At 44.7% G+C, this 24,558-nt stretch overlaps 1 protein-coding gene across 1 annotated transcript in view; it reads right to left on the reverse strand.

The window, feature by feature from the left end:
- The window catches only part of LOC131286887 (serum response factor homolog), a 139,188-nt gene that overhangs the window by 85,100 nt on the left and 29,530 nt on the right, over positions 1 to 24,558 (reverse strand). Inside the window, exon 2 of the mRNA XM_058315895.1 lies at positions 24,221 to 24,469. Within this exon, the coding sequence (XP_058171878.1) occupies positions 24,221 to 24,469 (249 nt within the window). The remainder of the gene's footprint in view (positions 1 to 24,220; positions 24,470 to 24,558) is intronic.

Here is a 24,558-nt window from a genome sequence, read left to right on the forward strand (position 1 = left end):
ATCGATGATAGGCGCAATGTTTGCGCCTCTGATGGGCGTAGCGTGCGTTCGTTTATCTCCGCAATAAGCAGCCAATAATTATGATTGAATGCAAAACAGCACCACTAATAGATTTGTTCGCAGGAAGCTCGCACCTGACCTGCCCAAGCGGCACGTGCCAGGCCGTGTTACCGGCATCTCCCAGCTCGGTTTACGTGAGGCAATGCAAAACTCCACGAGAACAGCATAATCACGTCAAGTGTTACTGGGGGGTTTGCCTTTTATTTTGTCTTCCACGGATCTGGCTCTGGTGCCTTCTGCGTCGGTTACCTCACCATCGCTGCACCGATGCTGGAAGGCTTGTCAAAGGCGTCATACGAATACTCGGACGACTCGGTCCTGGGTCTCCGACGATGTGTCAGAGTAATTGAAAAGCACGAACCTTAAACCACTTCAACCAGCTGATGCAGGCAGTAGAGAGCAGTTCAGTTCTGTCTTCCGCTGGACCGCCGCGCAAAACGAGGAGGCCACGAGTTTGACGAGTTTTGCTAGCCATCGGTGGCGACCACCGGGCGGGCGGAAGGTGATTGAAAGATCGTTAAGTCGATTACATCTGATTTATGACACTTCGGGCAGGATGTGGCTATTTTACTGCCGCCGGGGTGGAAAGCCGCACGTTCCGATTGGTTTTGTTTCGTTTGCTTTTGCGACGCACCGGCAGAATAGAGAAACGGTGTTTAAAGTCTTAATTGAAACATTGTGGAAACCTTGGTAGGCTTAATCATATTTTAAGGCTTTGATCGAATGGTGTTAATTTTTGGGAAAACCATTGCCTTCCAGAAATAAACTAATGTTGTACACAACATCTGAAAACTGAAATCTTCTGTATAGTTAAAGACGGTGATAATCACCGAAAGGGGAAAGGAACCGATAATCGCGTGATTACCTCCCGCAGGGCTTATCTAATTCACGGCTCCGATCTACGCCATCAGCACCTTACAGCGGCAATTATGCGCGACGACACACACGCACACACACACACCCGGCACGTGCCAGTAGGCAATCCAATTAGTGCACTAAAGTGCAACCGGTGTCACTGAAGGTGTGATTTAGAGTGACACACGCACCTAAGACACCGCACGCGTTATCGAGCGAGATCGTGCGTCCGGCTGTGTTTGAGGCCGAGTATGCAAATTGGCGGACATTGCCGTGCGGAAGTTTTGCTTCACGCGTCTTGCTTCCTCCGAGCGGAGGGTATGTTTTGCCTCCCTCCCCCTCTTTTCTCCTTCATCCCAAACCGAACAAAATCGAAGCCACTTGTAACAAAACACTCTCGGGCACAATTAAAGCTGCGAGACGCTGTTTCTCGGAACGGATCGTCGAAAAACGCAACGGAAGCGACCTCACCGCTGAGCTCACCCTTGTTTATGTTAATGAGGTGTTATTAATTAGGGTGATAATGATTATCGATCGTTTTCACATTCTTACTCCGCATGGTGGTTGGAGGGATCTCAGCCTTTGAAGGAAGTTTGAAGGGAGCGTCTTAGAAGTGCGCTGCGGAAGCCATCCATCCGGACGGTGTTCATCCCGGGAGCAGGCATACACCGGTGACCCATGATAAATCGATTAGCGCACTAAAGAGGCCTCAACCTTGGAGCAACTCCTCGCGAACTGAAGAAGAGGAAAAAGTCCGAACAGAATTGTGCCACGAAACACCTCAAGGAATGAGCTTTTAATGCCCCTTTTCGCGGGATGAAAGTAGACAAGAAACAAGTGAGTCTCCTCCGCCTAATGCTACCTGTAATCGTTTACCTTCCCTCAAAAATCCTCGTTGTGTTTTGACGTGTTCGATTAGCTTTCGATTGACAATTGGAAGAACTCCTGTTTCTGCCTGTCACCGTTTGGTGCGCTTAGACAGAACAAAAGCCCATGAGTTGCGGGCGAAAGAGAGAGAGAGAGAGAGAGGGAGATGAAGCAACTGGACCGGGGATTCCAGAATTTCTTTCAACGGGCCTAACGGTGGCGGGTCCATTAGGAGAGGTCACTCTCCGGGAGACGAACAGCTTCTGCTATTTAGCTGCAGCTTCTTCCATAATGGAGGTCGCCACTGTAGAGAGCGCTCCATCAACAGGTTTTTATTTTCGGGACGATGTTGACGTACTGACGGAGGGCGCGCGAGGGACGCCGATGTGATGTGTAATTATCATAAACGGTCGCCTAATTGATTTGAATACATTAATATCAATCACGAGCCGTTTCGTGGGGGATTGTATGGGTTTATATTTCAAGCAGAGTGCTTTCGGGGAGATTCTTAAGATGCTTCTGCACTTCGTTTCGTTTCTTGTGGAAGCGAGCGAGACTTTGCAAAGTCAGATAAAGCAAGCAATAGTTCACTTGCACAATAACTTACGAAATTGTGAATATTTTACGATTATCAAACCAGCTCAAATATCCACTTGAAAGGAACATTCTTGGTAGTATTTATAGTCTTCTCCATCAAGAAAGGAATGTGAAACGGTTCACCTGTTAAGAGCGCCTCGTTTGTCATTTCCGGTAGCGGAACGCGGTATTTCGACAAAGGCAAAGCGCAGTAGTGACGCGGGCTGTCAGTCATCCCGAATGGGACACGTTTTAACAAATCTTTCTAAATTTGTAACGCAGAATACCTGCTCCCAAATCTCCGATCTCGCCGAGTTCCAGCGGACCATTCTTTCACTCCCATTTGTCCCTCTCCAGTTTTAAAATCACCTGACGTTTAACGTTATCGTACCATCGGGAATTAAGCACACAAAGCGGTGAGCACGTGCAATTGTGGCGTGATACGCTCGCCAGACTGACAGTGTAGTTTCTGGTGGTTGTTTTTTCGAATCTCCAAACGGGACACATAAATAAACGAACACAAACACACACACACAGCCCATCTTATCGAGGCGTTCGATAAATTAACGTTAACGTAACAGAAATGCCCAAACCTGTTTAAATCAGCTCAGTAATCTTCTGCTGATTAACATCCGAAACCGTGCAGACTCGAGACACGAAGGTTCATCATTGCCGGTGATTGGGAGAGGGCTGGTAAGAGCGGTGGTCGTTAGCAACGATAGGGATAAGGCAAAACAAATACATACACACGCAGGAGAACTCACCATCGGACGGATGTTCACGACAAAACAAAAAAGAAGCAGCGAAACGAAAAGAAGGGTTACAATATCTTATCTTTATAACCATTGTCCCATTCCGTGAATAATTCCTCTTCGTTAATGACAAAAACAGGTGAAATAAAACGAGAGGGAACACGAAGGTGAGAAAGTCCCCAAAGGAAAGAGGAGCCGAGGGCGGCTCGTCCCGAAAGTGCCCTAAACGACACTGATACAAGACAAGCGACGAACCATAACCTCCAACCGCAAGAGGGTTGGGAGAAAAAGATCTCTCTCCAGCCTCCCTACAATCTTGCAGATAGAAAGCAATGCGAACGGGGGACTTGTTTTGTTTTTGCTTGCCCCGAGTAAGGCACAGAAAAACACATTTCACGCGGAGGAAGGATCGCCAAGCTGCGGTTCGAAAGATCGAAGTTCGAATCCATCATACGTCATCCGAGGTGGTACTTTCGTTTGGCATCCGGCCTTCACGTTCGCCAGTTTTCGGCGATGTTTTGCGCACAGTTATTTCCGCACAGAACGACCTCGGACGGGGGGGCGCACGAAATTCGGCAAGAAAAAGGTTTTCAATGATCAACCGATCAGCCTGGAACAAGCTGGAGCTGGAGAAATTCAAACGGTCACGCCACCTGAAACGCACAACCGTTGGAGGGGGCAGGGGGAGACGTGGAAAGGGAGTAAAAACCATCGACCATATCGAAAGGCTGCAGCCCCAAGATGAAGCTTAAATTACCTAACAGTAAATTGACTAATTGGCGTCACCGCGAGAAATATTCGACAGGATGAGAATGCATGACGAGGATCGTCGCCGTCGTCGTCTCCCCCGGTATTCGTCATTTTACTTTTACGACTCTTCCTTCCCGTTGCAGCAGTGGCGTTCTTGCTCTTTGCTCATTTTCGGGTTCGCACTACAGAGACGGGCGCAATGCGTAACGAACAGCGTCTTTTGCGCGAACACGCAAACAATCACGGTGTGCAAAGTGACAGGTTAAACTCGAAGAAGTTTAAAAAAAAGGTAAACAACGAAAACAAAAACAAATAAAATGGAAAGAACAACACGGCCACGCAAACAGAAAATTAAACCGCACAACCAAAACAAAAAACAACACATCCCAACAAGAAACAACACCACACATCGCAAATCGTACCGCAAATCGCAAGTCGTAAAGATCACGATTTTAAATTTATTGTCCAGATGAAAACTTTATCCGCCGCGCGCCGTTCTCCTCCTGACACACACACACACACGCACGCACCCCACCCATTGCTTTTTTGTGCAGCAAAATGCGAAAGTTAGGCGTGACGATCTCTTATCGGTGCAGAATATGCGACGAAAGGTCCCACTAATAGACTGCAGCAACTAGTGAATGATCGTCAACGGGAGAATAATCGGCATTTTTGTTTTTGTGTTTTTTTTTAATCCACTGAGGTAACGGTGCAGTTGACGTTCCAATTATTGGCACACGCAAGCGGTGGAGGGGAAGTGGGATGCGTGACGGGGGGATGCTGTAATTGCCTGCGAGCATATGTTTTCGGATAGAAATAATTTATGGCCTTTCGCGAATGTCTTATGCACATGTTCACAGGTTAATTGATCGTATAAAATGTTACATTCCGAGGATTTTCGTCTCTCTTGATTTTAATACATCCGTCTCCTTACAAACTTGGTTTGTTGTAAATTCATACTTCCTGAAATTTTTAAAAATAGAATATAAGTTGACAATAAAACTGAATAATTTTCTTTTGAAATTTTCGCTTTTATTAATTTAATGATCGCTTTACCTTATTTTTCATATAATAAGTACGCTGTCTGAACGAGATGCCAATGTTTTAGAAATTCAAATTCACCACAAATACGTCAAAAATATATTTTCAATGCCTTAGATCAGGGGTCAGCATACATTTCGTAATAAGGGCCAGAAGATTAAAAGAAAGGATGATTCAATGTTTTCAAAGTTGTACGCTTTTGAATCGAGTATCAACTTTCTAAATAATAAAATTAGATAAAAAGTGGTGAAAGATCAAATATTTGAAAGTTCACCGCTAAACTTTTTTGAACATTTTCGTTTATATTTTCATTGAGGTATTTTAATCTTCAGTTTTGGAAAAAAAAATTCAAAAAAAAAGGTGATGGGTTGTATGATGCACTAAAGTTTTCTTACGGGCCGAATAAAATCAGTTCTGGACTTTGCCGACCCCTGCCCTAGATTAAAAAAAAACCTAGTAGAAATCACATGGTCGATACTTTAATCAACTAGTTTAAGACTAAAATCCTATGATTGACCAGCGCTTGAATTCCGTAACATGTTGACCTCTTGGTATTGACTAAAGTCCTACCGCTTTGAAGTGTTAGGAAACCCAACCGCTTCAGCTCTAGAATAATACTAACATATTACGCATTACAACACGAAAAGCCGCATGATCATCTGCGTCGACATCGGATTCAAAAGCTTCCCGACTTCCATGAAAACTGGAATTGGCCGTTGCATGCAGATGATGTGACCCGAACCAGCTGTAAACCTAGTGGGCCGACATGCGAGTGTGTGTGCGTGTGTGTGCACTTAATGACTAACCGATAGTACCGCGACCATCGATGTAGCTTAGGCTTAACGGGGTGGAAGGAAAGATTTCAACGGACCCACGGCAAATGTCATCCATTTGCGGGGGCTTTTTCTTCATTTCCATTGCGTAGGGGTTTCCCGCGCCCGTCCCGGTTGACCTTGACGGAAGACAAAGCTGCTGATCGCACAACCACCACACCAACACGGCCAAGAGAAGGTCTGGGGTGCTTAAGGAGAGGTCTGGGAGGTGGGTTGATCTAGTGGACTCGCGCCGATTAACGGATCGCGTAACACCGACGTCCCAGATGGAGTGGAGGTGGGGTTGAGCCGGACGGCGGGAAAAGAATTGTTGTGCGGAGATATTATAAATTACATTATCGTGTAGTGGCTACTCTCCGTTGGCCGTTTGCTGGTGTTGGCCCGAGGCTACAACGCTCGCTGGAGCGGTGCGCGTGCCATTCATACGACCGGGTTAAAGGATCGCCCACGCGACACCCTCGACAAGCCTTCGCCGCAGCCACACTCGACGCCGGGCGGTAAATAAACACCGAAACACTCGACGCGGAAAGGTAAACCGACGGCCCACCGGGCGGTGTTTGCACCAAAGGCACCAAACGGGTTCAAACACTGTGTGACGCGCTCGAAGGTTTGCTGGAAGGAAATTCATTATCAAGGTCCCTACTATGCACCGCTGGCCCGGATCGTACATTGATCGAGAGTGTCACCTGCACTGGCAGGTATTAAGTGGATCCGCGGCGTCTCCTTCGGACGACGCAGGACCACCGGCGAACGACCAGCGCTTCGAGCGATGTATGAATGAATCCATCCATCTGCCAAGCCACTCTCGGACACTCGTGCTAATAATATTCGCGCATACGACGCCGCGGTTTACCGAAAGGAAGTCCATACCGTATTCTCTCCGTTTTGATCTTTTTCCATGTTCTACCACAGTTTGCGCAAGATTAATGACGCCCATTCCGGTGGGCACGAAGCAGGCGCGATGTTACCTTTCGCTAAGCACCTTTTGCCATAAATTATACATATGCACAGTTGCGTTTTGGCCATAATTGAATGCATTTATTCTAGATGCAAGTGACAGCGTGTTAGAAAAGTGGGAACAACTGCGTTTGAAATAGGAACTTCGTCGTTACAATAAGCTCAACATGTTCTAACATGAAGACACAATGTTTCGTTCAATCCCAACATTTTATAATTATTGAAATACTAAACTTAATAAGAGTCTAAACAGTTAAACACAAGTCAAATTAATATTTTCTATAAAACCGTAGGAACCATCGTAAACGTTAGGCTACATCTGAGCTGTCAGATAGAAAACATCGCACCTTCGGAGCAAAGGCGGATTCGGCGTTCTACGGACTTCAAGCAGCTACATGCTTAAGTTCTCAAAATATGCATTACACTCAATTTACAAATTTACAAAATTTATACATTTTCAACAAAGATTAAACCACACATTTATAATGAGGAATTGAATTGAGATTAAACTACAGTTTTTTTGACGTTCCCAATTTTTCAATGCCAAAAGCATTATTTTCAAAACCATATTTCATGTGAAATCATCTTTGCAAATATTCCATGCGAATAATTTTCCACAAATCAGTTTCGATAATCAAAATTGAAAAGTAATTTAATTTACTACATATTAATTCAATAACTTTTCAGTCGTTTTAATCCCGAAAAAAACATATTTGAAATGTGCAGGACATTACTTTGGCTAATCCTACTAATAGTTCCTCAAACTATTTGAAGAATTTTCCACTTCTCTAATACATTTTTCACGCAGATCTCTTTTATGATTGTTATTGCACCAATATATTATATTTTAACTAAAAACAACACAAAAATGTGACGTTTGGATACCTTAACGCGCAATTCGGATAGTTCGATTACACCATTTTTATATTTTCATATTCTTCATTTATTTTCATTCGAATGTAAATTCACGATTCCATCGTGCAGTAGATAACAGAGACTAGCGACTTTTTTGGAATACAATAAAAATTATTCCAATATTTAAATTTTAAAATACATGCGTAAAAAGGACGAGGCCCTCAACAGCTCGGCGCACCAAGTACCTGCGGTGCCTTTTCGCTATTGAAAAGTAGGGAAAGATAGACAAATTTTCGTAAGTTTCTTACGAGAGTAAGTAACAGAAATAGATTACGTTCTCCAGTGTGGCTTTAGCGTTCAATTGTGCTCTCATACTCAAGGATAGAAATATAAGATATAAACAAAGACCTTTTCGTTACACTTAACAGCAAAAACAGTATATTTAGAGACAATCTGTATATAAAAGAGAGGTATTTAAAAATTTTATACACGGCGACTAAAATCTCTACTGAGAAATGAATACTGATAAAATTCAATCATACCTTCTGAATACCATGCGAGACTTAAGGAATTAAAGTAAAACAAAACAAATTTGCATAATGCGACGGATGTTTTTAGCTTTAACATCCGTAAGTCCCGGTAAGAGTCGAGTTCTCAGAGATCGATTTCCGTGCAACTGCGCGTCAGCGGATGTGATCCACTTTTTGCCTTTCCGATATACCGAGGCTGTATTGCAGGGAAAGTAATCGAATCGTCGAAACTTGTCGGTAAGTGATATCCAAAAATGTCGGACAATGTTGTTACTCTTCTTACCCAATCACACACACACACACACACACACACACACACACATATGCGACGTCTCCGGTTTATGATGGCTCCGAAGCGGCGTCCGGATCGCGTAGCGAAAACCTGTGTAATAACACTTTATTTATCGCTTCCGGTTATTCCGGCGCAACCTTTGGCCTCTCGCGCCGTGGTTCGGTGCGGCCGGGTGTGTGTGCTGGCGCCGCGACCGCGCTTGCGGCGTCGTGCCGTACCGGACACACATCAGCACATTGTAAAGCATTTATTTTTATCGGCCCCACCGATCGGTGGATTTTTTTTTTGTAATCGCTACACACGCACGGCCCCAGCTTCCCGGAAAGAAATGCAACCGAAACCGGTAAAGGCTCGCAAAGAACCGTCGTAATTGATCGCGTTGGACCCCTTGCTCCCCCCCAAGGGACCGGGTGCTACCCCTCGCTGAGCGGTTGCGTGCAGGAAGCTAGCCTACTTCACTCCATCCTCCAGCGGACTCTTTGGGGCGGGAATCTGAAGTGGAGGAGCAGGGCCACAAAAACAACCACCCAATCCCTGAATGAATGCCAATCGGAGAGAACTGCAAATAAATAACCAAACAACCTGACGGCATGGACTGGAGCCTCCAAAAAAATAAATAAAAGGAGATGCAAAAATCTATATATTAAAATTAAGAGCCCTCGGAAGATAAATAAGCCCCAGCTGGAAGCCTTCTTGTGCGCGCACACACACTCGTCCGAAGCACCCAGAAGGCCTCCCGGTCGGGGCACACCCTGGTCCCCCTCCGTCCGCATTTCTGACACAACGGAGAGTTGTCAAAATAATATGCACGAGAAAGTGCCCGGGGCGAACGCGTGCCGATTACTTTTATTTGTGCCATTTGTGCCACTCAAGACGCAGGCATCTCCCCGTGTGAGGATAGACGGTGGGGTATGGGGGGGGACGTTGATTAATATCGGGTGTGTGTGTGTGTTGTTTTGTTTTATCAAAAAGTGTACTGCAAACCAAGAGATGGTAAAAGCCGACATTATAGCAAGTGCTAATGTAACGAAAAGTACAGATGAACTCCACACCAAAGATCCTCTTCAGAAGTGGGTAACATGTTCATCAAAAGCATCGCCCTGCAAGGTCCAACGACCCACTAATTCCGAATTTTGCAGGCCGATAGCCTAGAACGCGCCCGTTAGGTCCTGTGAAGCGTCCTCCCTCGAGGGCATAAATCTTCCCCGTCGGACGTCTTAGCCCAAGTTTAAGATACGAGCAGCAAAGAGCGGGAAGAAAATCGCGGCCCCGGGGATTGTCTCTATAAATTTTATCAGGGTACAAGAATCAGTGTTCGCCACGAAAAGGAGGGGTCCATCGCTTTGCGAAACGGGGCGGCTGTCGTTGTTTGTTTACATTTTCCCGAGTGCGGTCAAAGTTGCGCACGCGTCCAACTCCGTGGCGTTGCCCTCCTCAGCGCAAGGGCCGTGATTTAAATTAAAGCAAAAATATCCCTCGATCCTAAATACCACCTCCCGTCGCAAATGTGAATGCGGCAGCAACTGTAAAGCAAACCAGAACTGCAGCATAATGGGGTCTTACCGGATGGGCGAGGATTTTTTCGGACCACAATGAAAATGAAGAGAAAAACAAACAGAAAAAATGGTTTGGAGACCAGAACAGAAAAAAAAAACACAAACTGGGAAACGATAATCGTGTGCAACGTGAACGATGTCCGGCGTGGCCAACAACCGGCAAAGCTCTCCGAGGCACACTCTGTGTAACGCCGCCCCGGGGTAATAGGGCTCATAAATCTTCTTAAAAGTAAATTAATGTTGAGTTATATGCTCTTTATTTTATTTATTTCCGATCTTAATGCGATTCTTCTCCCGGTCCCGGCACATGGAGGACATGTGTCTTGCTGGGTTGTGTGTGTGTGAGTTTGTGTTTGATATACAGTATTTCTTCTTTATTTTTAGTGTTGTCGAGTTTGTACCAGACACCGGGAAGCCTTTCCTTCGAATTTACCTCGGAGCGTGAACCGTTTTCGATTTCCCAAATGGAATCTTTCTTCCACCATCGACAACCATATGGGAGTCAAAGTAATCCAAACAATCTGCAACGGACCTTCTTCCCCATCGATACGGTTCGGGGGCGGCGATATCGCTTCCCATAATTATTGGCTCCCGGATTAGACGATGTCGATCTGTCGCTGCACGCATGTCATGTGAAAGTGTGAGATATGCTTGCATTCTGCTGAACCAAGGCAGGTTGCGTTACGGCGTCAAACCCTTCGTTTCCTTGTTCTCACCTCGGCCGGCGCTTTAATCCCCGCTCGGAATGGAGCAGGGTGTAATTTATGGCGTTCGGATCGGTGTAAATTATGTTATTAGCTGTCGAGCGCCGCGACAAACGCGAACTCTTGCCTTCGCCCCGTGCGCTGCTCTAGTGCGCTTAGGATCGCTGTCAACCCGATGCAGCTTTTAACCCGCACTACAGTGCATTTTCAAGTTCAGCTGCGATGCCAAACTCCCACAACTTGGGAAAGACTAAAGCAAGACACCAAAGGGAGGTGGCACAGTAATAAAGTAGGGTTACACTTTAAAACAAATATAAAGGTGTTGCCATTCTATATTTGACCTATGAAAATCAGGCAGTTTTAGTGGATAATTTATTTTAAAATATTATAGGCGTTTCTAGTCAAGTCTCGAAAACAGATGATTTTGTCTCTAAAGCACTTTGTTTAGAAATAGCTCATCAACTGTTGTCTACATCTGGTGTTGAAAAAGCCCATCGGATGTCAAGTGACTTTGATTGAGCTAAACAAGTACGTTTATGGCACCGAGTTAAATACCTCAATTCTGCCTTCTTAGTTGATATACAAATGCATGTACGTATACAAATAATACTGAAATTAGTTCCAAAATACATAATAACAGCTTTAAAACGTTCAAAAATAATAACGTTTATGGCTCTTGGAGTTTTACAATGTAGCATAACCACAACTACTTTCTTTATTTCCTATTTTTCGGCTTGAGACAAACCCAGATGGGTTAGAGACAAAGTCAGGTGCGTTAGAGACAGAATTCGATGAGCTATTTTAATACCAGTTGACTTAAAGACAACAGTTGATGAGCAAAATATTTCAATCATCAGTGGGTGACTGTAAAATTACAGCAAGATGTCAAAAAAATGATATCAACCCTTAAAAAATAAAATAGAAAATTAGAATGTATTTTAGTCTTAATGAAATCTTAAATACGGCTATAAATAAAATGGAAAAGATTGCGATTTGGTAAACGTTTTATTAGTGTCTTTATCTATGTCAGAAATTGCTAATTGAAACACATCCCAGCAAAATATACCATTTCCATTCGAGCCCCGCGTACATACATGGAGCGAAAGAAATATAAAACGTTGTGTCCAGTATTTCCTTGCCGGCATATCAAAACATAAAGTTAGACCAAAACCTAGGACCACCCAAATACAGTTTCGCCCGGCAGTCGGCACCGGAGGCCTTTTGAGGTCCGCGAAAAAACCAAAAAAAAACTAAAGAAAAAACAAACCGTATCGAACGAACTGTCCACTCGAGCCGCCAGCGTTACGTAGCGTCACAGAAATAAAAATACGGAAAAAGCCACACGCTAATGTGATTTGATGATAATTTGTCAAATTATCACTAAACCGCCGTGGCTTCGTTCATCCGCCCGGGATGGGGTTTTTCTCCGCGGGCACGTTGAGAAGCGCAATAAAAAAAGTCAAGAAACTTCATGAATCAATGACCAAAGCGCCGAAAGCAGCAAAAGGATGAAACATCATCCCGCACGCGAGAGACCGGAAGAAGCTCTGACAGATGATCAATCTTGAGGTGATCTTTATCGCGCTCCGTTGAGTCACACGAAGCTGCACGACGGATCGATTGCAGAAACATTTGCGACAGCAATGATGAGACTCGGAGTTATAGCCGTAAGATCGACTTGGATATGCTCACATTTTTGAATTAAATGAGGTACCACCCAAGATCCTACTCGTATCCAAAATAATATGCTCTAAATGTCAAAAACTAATTTAAAAAGGTTAGTTATCCTCAGTCAAAAACACTGCTTTTCTCAAATATAAATAATTTAGCATGACCACTTAAGTTGATATTAATATTTACATTTTATTAACAATTCGATACAGCCTATTCTGATGGTCATCAGTTTTAAAGCTCAATTCCAAGACCTCCGTCCGTCCGTCCCGGTGCTGGTTCATTCACAAAACGCGTTCAATATTTCTCGAGTGTTTGCTTTGCGATGTAGAGTATAAAAATACCTATAGACTCTCCGGGCGAATCAACAGGTAAACATTGACACGCTCCAACGCTTCAGCAAGCAACACGCCAGCCTTCACGAGGAGGTGAATGAATTCGTACGGAAATAAATATGACTGCCCAACCAATGTGCTTCCCCGTAGGAGGGTACGGTCGAAGGTTTGAATGGGAGGTCTTCGCAGGCACTCTTCTGGGTCGCGTGGGTGCAGAATCGCCGTCCCACTGAAATGAGCTCTACACTCTACTACGCTCTGCAAAGGCGCACGCAGCTCGTGGTACTTGAGGCACGTTCCTGCGTCTCGGTACGCAAACAACGCTGATCCAAAATAAAAGCTCTTCTCCACAAGCGTGACACCGGCGCGTCTCTTCCGAGGTCCGAGGAAGTTTGGGCCGCGATCGAAGTGTCTCGATACATCAAAACTGTAAATATTTTTATAGTCCAAAGTTTGCGTATCGCCAATGTATCTAACCGCACAGCGCGCCCAAACACCCGTTGCGCCGCACCGTGCGACTGTAAATCTCGCAAATGAATCAAAGATCCTTCGATGCGATCAGCGTGACCGCAGCAAAGGGGAGATGGCAAAAATTCGGAACTCAAAATTTACACCGACGGACTTCCACTTCATGCGCCATTCAAGCCGGGCTCGGGATATTGATTGATTCCGAACTCCGTGCTCTCGCCTTCCGCCTGGTTTCATCTGCAACGTCGACGTAGACACTGCGTATGCAAATGAGACACTGATATAAACTTTACACCCACGGCTCGGACCGTACGAAAGGTTCGTCGCGAACTTATACGACTCGCGCGAGCACCTCGCCAGAGGGCGCTGTTGGCTCAAGGGGTCACGCAAACACACTCACCGGTGGTTTGGGACCCCCTCGATTCTCCATTCGAATCAATTTTTATACATTTATTTCATTCGCGTTGGAAACAAGCTGTAGAAACACCGGGCTCGAGCCCATTAAAAGCGAGATTGAAATGACCGTTTAAAAACACATCGTAGTTTGGCGAAAGGGAAGAAGGGATATCGCGTCGCAGAAAAGGATGCGTTGCTGGGGCATCTGGCAATTTTGGGATACCCTCCCTCGCCGTTTCGAAAGATAAACCATCGCCTCAAGTATCCAGCTTTCTTTCGAATAACTTTATGATCCCCTGCCGATAGTCTTCATCGCGGAACGAAATCATATCTTGCTGATAAATTCGCGAACTTGAGGAGACAACGGCGGAAAGAAGGTTTTGAATATCCAGGTAGCATCGCGGAACGAGCGTGGTTTAAAAATGTATTGAAATGTTTAAAATCCTATAACTTAGAAAGCTTTACGACCTGCCACAACAGCGGGCCTGCTCCGCGCAGACTTTCTTTACCCTCCGTAAGCCGGACTATCATCCGATTAACCCGTCCCGCCCCTAAAACGGGCGTTGTTCCGCTGTCCGGTCTGATTCATCGCGACATTTATGGCCAGCATTCGAGCGGGCGCCTCGCGTTCCCCCAACTAACCTCCAGCATCCAGCATCTTCGCTTCAGGCTCTTCAGAGAGTTCGGCGCAAAAGCGCAAAACCGAAAGGACGCACGCTTACCCCAGGCATTGCCGCATGATGAATATAGTATGCCATTTTATTGCACCTGACACACTGATGACCCACTCAGGGGTGCAGGTAATGAGGATTGTAAACTTTTTATTCGCCGATCGCCGCGTTCAGCCCCGCTCCATTCGTGCGCGAGATTAAGGACTTGATCGTATAATTGAAATAATGGATGGGCCTTCCGGAGAACAATAGAACATACGTCCGGATTGGCAAGCGATGTAATATTGCTGTCGAACCGATTCGGTGACTTGAATACTAACCAAACCGCGGGTTTTGCAATTGTTCAACAATTGCAATAGAACAAACCATCATTAAAGGTAATTAACTATGAAATAATTGAATATTCATCTTAATTTATTGTCATTTACTTTGAACGGAAAATTGTCAACACAGTAGCTACAACCTCTTACAACAAATAAAATGTCGACACACATTTTATGCAAGTATATGACTATATGATCCAAGATCTTGCAATATAGATATTGTAGACTGATATCAGCTTGTTAGCGACAAATTTCGGATACAAATAGTACAATTTCTAAGCTCAAAAGGCATTTCTGTAATAAATTTTAAGCATTGAAGGGACAGTGTACTACGGAGTCTATTTAATCTAAATCTAACAGATCATACAACTTAGTCCGGTATGGAAAATACTTAGGCGTCAGTCGTCACAACGCTTTTTTATAATATGACACTCCTGTAAAATTTGATACTTGGAATCATGAATTATATTTAAATACCTCAACACCAAAGCAACTCCTGGTGGAACGGACATACTTAAGCAATCCATAAAACCCCAGCTTAAGAAGAAGTTTACATTAAATTATCAGCGGGAGTTATTCAATTAAGCCCGTGTAAATGTCATTCACGCATTAAAATTTAAGTACGGGCGGAAGCATTTTTCACACATTGATCCACTCGTTTGCCGGTAGTTCACCGCCGGAGTCTCCCGGCCTAATGACGGAACACTTTGCGTCCAAATCGGGATGCTCTGGCGACAGATTTTACGAGCACCGTTTAGAAAGTGGTCACCCATTATCTCCTGCCTAAACGACTCGGCGCGTTGGAAAAACATCGTCCGGCAAGGGGCTAGTGGTGGCGTTACACAATGTCTCCTCCCGGTTCTTTCCCTCGATCGACAGATCATTAACACAGATTCCTTCACCACCGCATGGGTCGCATGGTGTTCCATTTTCCGACACCGTCTTACACCGATGCCTACTTAGAACTCGCGGGCCCACGGGCCAGACGGCGGGCGTGTACCGTAAATCATTGACGCCTCAAAACTCGTAAAATTAGTTACTACCGCTTGAGCCGGTGCACAGCACCGGGAGCAATGTTTGTGCGGAGCTGGGAATGATGCGTGCGGGAGTTTACGTCACCGCCCAGAATGGACCGCCACCGGTTCTCGGAAGCCATATCGGAGCGTTATGTCTCGCGAATTGCGCCCTCGCTCTGTCCAATGTCAGTTCCAATAGGCATCCGAATGCAACATGGCCGATGGTACGTGCATCGCTGGTAACACCTCGCCCTTCCCAAGCACCCTGAAAACAACAAAAATACACATCGAGCGCAAACGCGTCCCCCGGCTTAGTCATCGGCGCAATGGTGCGGGACCTGCAAGATTGGCTAATTAGAGCGAACAGTTTACTGAAAATGAAATATTTACACATTCGAGAACGTGTTCCACCGCAAGGCAACTTAGATTCTACTGAGGCGAACTCCCTATCTCTCCTTCAATGACAGACCGAAAAGTGTCTTGAATTTGAGGGTAAGTCGTAACCCACGTTTCGCCATATTTACGCGAACTTTCGTAATAATTACAAGGTTTGATTTGAAATGGACATTAATGGAGAATTTCTAACAGTAACAAATCAAAGTAGTCAAAATAAATCTATCGGTCTAAAAACAAAGGAATAAAAAGCAAATGAAGCGTTTACGTTGTCTTGTTAAAAGATATCTCCAAGTTGGAAGAAAATGACTTCAAGCATTAAAATAATTATGTTCCTGGTTCTGTACAGCAATAAATTTTACACTTTCTAAAGAAATTTGTGTCAAATGTTGAAATATACTTGAAGAACCTGTCGGTCGAACGGTACACTAACGGGGAAGTTAGAAAAAAAATGGCTACATACATATAATAAGCTACACAGCCTTTTGTCTTCTTCCTAATAGATGAAGCCCATCAAATTGGAGCTGTTCGAATCCATTTCACCCTCTGCGATCAATTGTAGCTCGATCGTTCTCAGTACAACCTGCTCTCAAACACGCATATGTTTGGTTCCCCCAAAATTCTAATACCAGCTTCCAAACAGTTCCCAAGCGGACCGTACCGTATGCGGACTTAGGTCTGTTTGGAAAACGGCGGCCCGGACGAGTCTCGTGGCAACCCGTCGTGGATAGTTTCTATATTTAGTCACATCCAACAGCTGCTCGCTGTTCGGTTTGGGTAAAAAGTATTGGTACTACCGTACCGTACCCGACGACACGGTGGTCTCCAAATAGGGTCAGTTGTGGTATCGTGATGCTCGTGCCCCCCTTCCCCGTTCCCACTGAACTCCTGCCTTACCTGCCAAAGAACATCACCCGATAAGTAACGCAAATTTGGTCCGAAATCTTCCGACCACAAACACGGCAACTCCGGTCGGGCAGCCACACTTCATCCGGATCTGGCAATGTTTACCATTGAGGTTTGGTGGAAAAAAAAACTGTCTAACCGTACGGCCGGTTTATGAATGGAGAAGGAGTGCGTATACAAACACACACACGCGGAGAAGACGAGGAAATGGTCGCGATTGACAAAAATAAACACTGTACCAAACGTCGTGTTCGTACACTTGAGTCGTTCGTCCATCGGTCTGCGAACTCGTGAACGAAGACATCTTGATTCGCGTAGAACTCTGCTCAATTTCCCGGGAAATCAGCGTTGGAGTTAACTGCCGCCAGTTCGCTGCTGAATGCTTCCCCATTTAGAGCGAAATCCTACGATGATGACGCAATTTTGGACACAGACACACAAAAAACCCAACCGGACGCGAATAGCGTCGACCAGCGTGGTGTGCTGATGGCGAAAGTTTTATTGACCACTGCGTCAACCCCTTTTCCCGGGACCTCCACGATTCCATTCCGCCGGTGGTCCAGGTCGTACTTCCACGGTATGAAGTGACCGACGCCCAAAAAACCTCCAAAGCCACCCCCAGCGCCAGTTAAAACCTTCAGCTAATGCCCCATCAAAAAGGCGCATAACATTTGTGCGGCACAATACGCCGCTCGAAGTACTCGCGCGAGGACGGAAATCTTGAGACGGTAAGTCAAAGTGGACAATACACCCGCCCAAACGTCAAATGGTTTCGAAAAACGAAAGAAACCACCCACGCATCGCAATATTTAGCTTTTTTCTGTCGTTAGAAACATGTCGATGTATTTTTTGGGAGCAAAACCAGACTCGCCACTCGTAGGAGAACTACAATTACCGGACGTATTCATAATATGCCAAGCAACCTTTCAATCACAGTCACTTCTAGTACAATTTTGCCTTTATGCAAGAAGTCAAATATTGCATATTGTGTTTGAATGTGCGTTATAGATTTGTTTTTTTTGTATTAAAAAAGGAAGCATCAGACTTTCATAAAGGGAAGATTTAGGAACGTATAGTTCTAAACATTTCATTTCATTCCACTTCATGTATTTTCAAATGTTCGCCACACGGGCTGTACATAGTTCCAAAAGGTTAATATTTAAAATACTTTCAACTTTATTTTACTAAAATATGTAATGAACCTATGTAAATTCCTAATTCAAATACGATAAGGTCAAGTTAATGTATTGAGAACAAATAAACAGGTTAAATTTAGAATGCTTTTCTTAAATAGTTTGACTCCAAATGTTCTTTTATTTTATGAAATCTTCTCAATTATTCCACATCGAATTTATCTTCATATTTCAATTCCTCATTTGGTTTAACTTGTATAAATTCTGGTTCAATACGTTGATTACGCTATTTAGCGTAACTTAAATATGTCAATCTAAAATTAAGTTATTGAAAAGAAACAGTGCTTTGTTTAAATAGTTTGACTTCAAATGTTCTTCCTTTTTATAAAGTGTTATATTGCAATTTTATATCTTTCCTATGTTTTATAAATTCTGGTTCAACACATTGATCACGTTGTTTTAGTACATTTGGTACACAATCGTTTTTGATAAAATTTGGTTATGGATATGATCAGTTTTCGTACACCAAAAAAGGGGCAGACTTCCCAGAAGATACATTGTTGTAGTTAATATATCCTTTTACTGTATAAGTGCACTATTTATCAGGGTAAAGGGCTGATGGGGATTACTGCTATCACTCGCGAAATGCGTGACGTCGTAGTCAACGTGTTGAATGTATAATATTCATTTATTGACACATTGTACAAACGGTTTTTATAAGTTAACGATATGTTTATTATACGTTGCGAATTTGCTTCAGTCTTCGCACAGCAAAAACATAGGTAAAACTACCTCCAATCTAATGGTTTCCATCAAGTTATTTATGCTGCCATTTCGCCCCGTTTGAGGGTTCCCATCGTGACCATAAGCGATCCGGAGCGGACGCAGAGCTTCCGTGCGCTTGAGGCACTTATGCAAATGCACCACACTTCGTAAAGCTAGCGTTTCGCACACGCCCCCGACGATCCTTCCCTTCCGACAGCAACAGTGTGTGTGTGTGTTTGTGTGCACAAGTGGCGTGTGCCAACTAATCAACCCCAATCAATCGGAATCAATCACAAACGGTGTGTCACCGGAATAAGCAATTAGCTACCGGGCGGATCACTTCCTTCCTAATCCAAGGAGGGTGGCAGGCAATGGCATTCGAAGCTTCTCCGAACAGCGTTTCCATCGGTTTGCGTGGAAACAAACGCTTCGACACCTTCCCGTTGCTGATTGCCGCTGGTCGATAATTGTTTTAACGCACTCATTACGACGCATTGCTTTCGTTCCGGTCGCGAGGTGCGAATTCCGATGCGCATTGCCTTCGCCTCTACCGGATGAAGTGATTGCACACACACACGCACATTCCTTGGGAGCAAAATACTTTCCTTCCGCTCTTTTTTTCTTCCCTTTTCCCGGAGGGATATCCACGCACATAAGAAGACGACACTCGAAGGAAACGGTAGCTAATAAATTTTCCAATAATCATTACCGGGCCTTTCTTCCTTCGTGGACTTGGACATCGCTGAGGCGACTGCCTCGTGTTCTAAACCGCCCATTGACCACCACGGTGTACCAGTCCGGAATAAATCATTGTGCTGTCTATCGCCGTTCCGTTCGCGGTACAATTTGTGCAGCAATGCATGCCAAAACGAATATCCGATCGCTGGAGGCGCTGATGCCTGCCAAGCAGTCTGTCCCTAGAGGCACGGCAAGTGGTGCCGGAAGACGGAAAAAACCGTCGACTGGCAGCTGGAGTCAATTGGCGCAGCAAAAGCCCTCCTCCAGGAACAACCAATAGCGATCGGAGGGTTTTACCAACCACACTTTAAAGTCGCCGCTGGGCGGAATGAATTATTTATTATCCAATCATAAGTCGATGCCTCGAATTTGACAGTTCTCGCGTTCGCGGTGCATTTATCAATTCTACACACGTTGCTGTAGGATTATTTTTTAATGCTTCATTTCGCCCCTCGGCCGAAGTCCAGGCGTACACACCGGATTGCCAATTTACCTGCCGCTAGATTTAACGACACTTGCCCCAATTGGTGCTCGCAACGGGACGCACAGGACAAATAGCAAGTGCAAGTACGGTTGAAGCCGGTTTTGGACGACAGGCTCTGCGAGCACGATTCGCTGGATGACCTTATTGGACTGGGCGCGCGAGGGAAGAATTTGTTTGCACGCTCCGGAATGTGGATTTGGCAGCAAAATGGTCGCCATGAGTTAAATGTGACATTACTGAAAAACTTTCAAAACTTTTTGAAAGACGAAATTTGAAGTAGAATAGCAGAAGAAAAACGGCGTGAATATATGTTATGAAGAAATAAACACAGTTTATAAATCAACATTGAAAAATAGTGTGAATTTAATGAAAAATGGAAAACACATTTGACCTGAAATATGGAAATCGCAAGGAATGCAAATGTCACCTACCGGTGTTGAAGGATTGGGCTGAAACTCACCAACATCACAACATAGAAAACAAAATGAATATTCAGCAACGAGAAAACAGCGTACAAAACAATACAGCGATGCAGAGGAAAACACGGAGAGAACAATCGATCAAAAAACCCTTTCCTCCAAACACAAACAGGCAAGATTGTAGAGAAAACTAGCAATAAGCAAACATTAACATTAAACTAAAGCAAAATACACAACAATCTTTTTTTAAACTTTTGAACACAACAACAATACTTCTTAGAACGTCATAGAAACAAACGCAATGGCACTTCAACGATTTAGAATTCAACCGGAAACCATTTTTTAACAACATTCTCAGCAGCGATCGTCCGAAAAAGCTTCTTCTGAACATCGTCAAATGCAGTAATAACGGTTTCACCAACTTGTTTTACGTTCTTTTATTTTCGCTTCGTTTCTTACTTTCGTTTCATGTGATTGCATATATTTTGTGCTTCCCTTCGGTCGATTAGTATCCTAGCGCTAATGGGTCAAGGTTTAATGGATTTTTTTTGTTTGATTTTCATTACATTAGATTCGAAAGAAATAACTTTAAATAAGTTAATACGTGTTTCAGCGTGTTTAATTAAATTAAATTCAGCTAAGTCAGCAGCGTTTTAGAACCTTTGTACAGTAGCGTTTCCGAGCCGGGAGGACGGATTCTCTTAGCAATTACACTGCACGGCGAAGTGCCCTCGGAAGCACGTATACTATTTACACACAGATTCACACACACACACACACACACATACACACAAGTACAGCGGTTCCGCTGTTAAACAAATAAATAATCCTAGGTGCGCTACTACGGCTACATGAACTTAACTTCTAACCATTCTTCACACTTTACTACTCTTTGTGTTGAGACTTTGCCGTGCATAATGCCCAGCATAGATTGTATGTAAGTGTACATCTTACGACTAAACGTTTGATTATCCTACTTATGGGGCTAGAAAAAGAATGAAATCACTAAGCCTATGCAACAATTCCTATGCATCTCTCTTACACGCTAAGGGTGAAGCAACATGGACTACGATCGTCTGCTCGCAGCACTAGCTCTTGGACTAACGTTCTACTCGCGCCTGCAGCGTACCTTACAATACGTCTGTGGTGTTTTGATGTTCTGAGCTCTCGCGTTACTTTATACAAACGGTTTCGCAAACTCGAAACGAATTACAAAAGTACAGCTTTTCATTGCTACAAGTTGAGCCGCATCATGCAAACCGGGTATGCTGGTCGGAGATATTTTTTTTTTTCATAATTTTTAACACCTAATGTGTGCCATTCTATGCCGAAATTATACAATCGAACGCAATGCATCTTTTTTGCCCAGCTTAAGGACTCGCACACATGTGTTTAACATTTATACAAAAACAAAACACAACAATTATAGCAAAGCGTATCGCGTTAGAAGGGTATAAAATGGATGAATAATTTTGAAATACAAACAATGAAATACACATGAATGGCTAAAGGAAAAACACACACGCAAAACGATCAAAACACACATCGAAACTCTAGCAAACACTACGTACGGGCATGCTCATTTGTGGGCCATTGGAAAATTTATTTTATTTTAAAAGGGCTGGGATGAGACTGGTGTAGGAGGGAGACGGATAAAAGACGGCAGGGAAGGGACGACTTAAAGGAGTGAATGTTGTCGCGGCAGTCCTGGAAGGTGTGGTGCGTAACGCATCAATTCGATCGAGCAAGTGCAACATTTCGGTGTCAAACATTTCTTTTCTCCCCGCTCGGGATGTTGGTGAAACGGAGGGAATTTCAACCGTTGACGGGGGTGGCAGTAGTAGTGGTAAAGTTTTTAGCGAGGTCGGCGGCGTCGGCGGATACGGTGTGTTGGCCGTACCCAGACCGTTTCCGAGCCGGTCGCGAGGAGGAGTAATTACTGTCAATTAGCGACCGGACTTTCGATAGCCGCGTTTGATGTCGCGAAGTCGGCAAAAACAATCGCCAACACATGAAAACGAAACAATGGACTATGACCAACGCCAGCATTCGCACTTTATGAAAAAAAGTTGCCCGTTTTCGCTAAGACCACTTTAAAATGTAGAGGTTGAACTTTTAAAACTTTCCCGTTACTTTTTAAACATAACGTGAAAGTAATAAATTTACTATTCAAACCCAAATTGTAATTTGATGAACCGATTATTGCGACAAAAACGTTAAAAATAAATGTTTTTAGCATCACATAATGGACAAAAAAAACCCTTTCATACGCGAGATCTCTGCAATATCTCACCAAAACATGTCAGAAACCAAAAGCCAATACTTTCGGCACTTGGCAATAAAACAAAATATTACTTTCATGCAACCTTTCGATATGCCAACCCCTTACTAAACCAAAACTGCGTATTCCTCCAAAAGGCGCCAAATGAAATCACTTCCCTGTCAACGTGACCGGGAAGAGAGAGAAACACAATCCGATAACGAAGCGACCTCCATCGCGCGCCGTGATTCGATACGATCGCCAGCAAAACAAGCGAGCGAAAAACGAACGCACCCCGGTTCGCGTAATTATCCGACGACGACAATGACGTCTCGGTGGTCATTAGTACGTATGTTTCATTTTTTTTCCCTCCCCTCCCCTCACCTTTCCTCGGCGATATCATTGTTATTATCAAAAGGTGATGAATCTTTCTTTTCGCTACTTTTCACCTTGTTTTGCAGCAGCCCTCGACACTTGCCATTGCATTGAGCATCGGAAAGAAGCATAACTTTCGGCTCGGCACAGCAACTAAAGCGATGCTCAACCGATGTGTGCCATCGATCGGAATGCGACGTAAAACTGTGAACCGAAAAAAACAACAACATAAGCAAAATTGCTCACGCGAGAAGAAAGGCGAGAAACCGGAGGAGCTTTCGATTTTCGGTCCAAGTGTCCCTTCGATTGCCCCAAGTGGTGGCCATGTGCTTCTGAAAAACGATTTCCTTCTCGCATTTCTTTTACCCACCCGCACACACACACACTCACCAGTTCACCAGAAAAGTTGCAATCGAAGTGGCCTACTGTGAGCTGCGTGATACTGGTGATTGAGGTTTTTTTTCTCCTCTCCCGTTCATTGTTTATTTGTATCTCATTTTTACCTCATTTCACTTCACTTTACATCTTCCTTTGTGTGAGATCTTGTGGAAATTGTTTAAGATTATTTATAAATTATTACACTGTATTTATTTATTGCCCATCCGGGTGCACCGTGTGTCTCGCATGTCTGTCGCTTCCCCCAACTCCCCTCCCTTTGCAAATGTGGAGATTTCTTTGCAATTTGTTTCGCACAAGAGTGCGGAGCCTGCTTGCATTTCTTCGGGGATCATATTTTCCCGTCTCCGGTCTCCGGAGAAATGGGCAATAATTAACCAATATCTTTGATGAGTTTGGTGACGTAGGGGGAAGATGAGGGCTTCGAGGGGTGTCCCTAAATTGACTGCTAGTGACCCAAGATAGGCCGAGTGGAGGACTATGAGCGCATCGTTAAGCGTGGTGGAAAAAGGATTTGCCGTCGTCGTCGTGCGGGGAATGTACATATGTTGGTTGGTGTGAGGAGTCTTCTGGGTTGGAAAGGAGTGGGGGAAGAGTAGTTGGAAGATGGCACTACCGTTGCGCGTGCGCATGAGTCATGTGCGTGTGGGAGTGGTGCGGGATGTGGGAGTGGTGCGTGTGGCCGGAGTGCGGCGGGTAGGACTGGGCGTGGGAGAGCGGGGAGCCCTGGCCGCCGGGGTACGGCTGCTGCATGAGGCCCTGGTCGAGGCCGTAGTGGCCCGTCTGCGGGTGACCTAAATGAGCATGCCCGTGGTGGCCGTGGCCGTACACTAGTTGCCTTACTTTGGAGTCCTCGTCGCCGATGTTGTAGCTGAGCTCCGTCTCCTCGAAGCCGGTCGCGGACATGCGCTGGTCGCCGGACGACCCCGTCGGCGGATCGGGCGAGTTCAGGCAGGTCTGGATGAGCGCCTTGCCCGCGTCCGACGTGATCATCGGCTGCAGCTTGCGCGTCGCAAACGTGTACACGTGACCGGTTTCGGAGGCGACCAGGAGCATCACCTGCGTGCCGGTGAGGGTGGACAGTTCGTACGCCTGTGGGGAACAGAAACAGAAAGAAAATGTACGTTAGTTTATTGTAATGCAAGGGAATTAACGGTTGTTTTTATCGTGATGTTTTCCAT

Source organism: Anopheles ziemanni, chromosome 3, assembly GCF_943734765.1.
Source record: "Anopheles ziemanni chromosome 3, idAnoZiCoDA_A2_x.2, whole genome shotgun sequence".
NCBI classification, from domain to species: Eukaryota; Metazoa; Arthropoda; class Insecta; order Diptera; family Culicidae; genus Anopheles; species Anopheles ziemanni.